This window comes from Trichosurus vulpecula, unplaced genomic scaffold, assembly GCF_011100635.1.
Source record: "Trichosurus vulpecula isolate mTriVul1 unplaced genomic scaffold, mTriVul1.pri scaffold_70_arrow_ctg1, whole genome shotgun sequence".
NCBI classification, from domain to species: domain Eukaryota; kingdom Metazoa; phylum Chordata; class Mammalia; order Diprotodontia; family Phalangeridae; genus Trichosurus; species Trichosurus vulpecula.
In genome coordinates, this window is record NW_023494553.1 from 1 (window position 1) to 1,608 (window position 1,608).

Genomic DNA, 1,608 nt, shown 5'->3' on the forward strand with positions numbered 1-1,608 from the left:
CTTTCCAAATAGAGGGATTATGCTTGATTCTTTCTTAGGGTCTTGTTGGCTCTGACATTCTCTGGCTCTCAATTGCCTACCCCAGGCGTGCTTTGAAGAGAACCCCGGGCGCCAGTGGCTCACGGAGTTCCTGTGGCAGCCCGACAGGGACAGTGGGCTGTTCGTTGACAGTTTCCGTCACTTCCATCCAACCAAAATCGGTGCCTTTACCTGCTGGTCAACTGTTACAGGGGCACGCCTTACCAACTATGGCACCCGGCTCGATTATATCCTCGGTGACAGACCTTTGGTGCTGGGGGAGTTTGAGGACTCCTTTCTCATGCCTGAGGTGGAGGGCTCAGACCACTGCCCCGTTGGGGCCACCCTGAGGGCTGAGCTCATCCCTGCACCCCGATGTCCCCCACTCTGTACCCGGTACCTGCCAGAGTTTGCTGGGCGGCAGCAGAAACTCTCCCGGTTCCTGGTCAAACTGGATCCAAACCCTCCAGAGCCAACCTTGCCCCAGCCCCAAGGAGAAAAGAATGGTGTGTTGGCCAAGAACCGGGTCAAAAGAACCTGTGGGGACCCAGCCCAAGGCCAGCTGAGTCTCCTGAAGTTCTTCCAGGCAGGCCATCCCCCAGAAAAATCCCTCATCACTGAAGCCAAGGAACCTGAGACTGATCCAGCCAGCCAGGACCCCAGGGCAGTGGCACCCCCACCCCCTGAACCAGGTGAGGGCCAGGCAGCATTTTGGAAGGCCGTTCTGAAAGGTCCTCCTCGTCCTCCCTTGTGCAAGGGCCATGGGGAGCCCTGTGTGCTGCGGACAGTGAGGAAAGCCGGACCCAACTTTGGCCGGCAGTTCTATGTCTGTTCACGGCCTATGGGCCACACCAGCAACCCTGCTGCTCGTTGTGACTTCTTTCTCTGGGTCTCTGGGAAGAGCCTAGCCACTCACTGAGGGCCTGCCTGTTGCCTGGCTCTTCCTCTTTCCCCACTCCCTTGGGGGAGGGGGGAGGCAGTCCTAGGTTCTGGAGTGGCTGTTTGCAAAGGCCCAAGAAGGGGCCCCAGAGCAGGTGTTAATGGGACTGAAAGGGGCTCAGGGGAAAGAAGCAAGCTGCTGCTAACTTAGGCTTTGTTTAACTTTTTTAAAAAGGTAACATTCTATTTCACATGAATAAAGTTTGGATCTTTGAGCTGTTGAAGCACATTTTGGGTGTTTCCCAAAGCCCTCCCAGTTCTGTTCCCCATGTGGAGGAGGTTAGCAGCTGCTTCCTGATGGGCTGAAGCCCTGCCTGATTCAGGGCTCTCGGGTAGATAGTAAAAATGACCTAATCCCATGGTACCCGTGGAGAGGGAGGCCCGAGGTCTCGTGTGGATCTGGGGGCCACTCAGGACATCGTAGAGTTGTCACTGCATGTGATGTTGGAAGGGCCCTTACATAGCATTAAGGCCGCCTCTTGATTTCTTAGGGAAAGGCCTGGTCTACATGACGTGACAGGTTCTGATGATGGAGCCAAGACTTAGACAAAATGGAGGCTTGCTGTCGCCTCCCCACCTCTCCAATATCTTATAGGTGTTCTTGTCTGACTGACTGACTGGCTGGGGCAAGGTGAAGGGAGCCGTGAAAGG

The 1,608-nt window shown here is 55.6% G+C and overlaps 1 protein-coding gene across 1 annotated transcript; it reads left to right on the forward strand.

Moving 5' to 3' along the window:
* Positions 1-84: 84 nt before the first annotated feature.
* APEX2 (apurinic/apyrimidinic endodeoxyribonuclease 2) lies at positions 85-1,186 on the forward strand (the record flags this gene model as incomplete). Its single annotated transcript, XM_036740740.1, is given in 1 exon segment — positions 85-1,186. A coding segment is annotated over 1 exon segment (853 nt), but the record flags the coding sequence as incomplete, so codon positions are not given.
* Between the last annotated feature and the right edge of the window lie 422 nt (positions 1,187-1,608).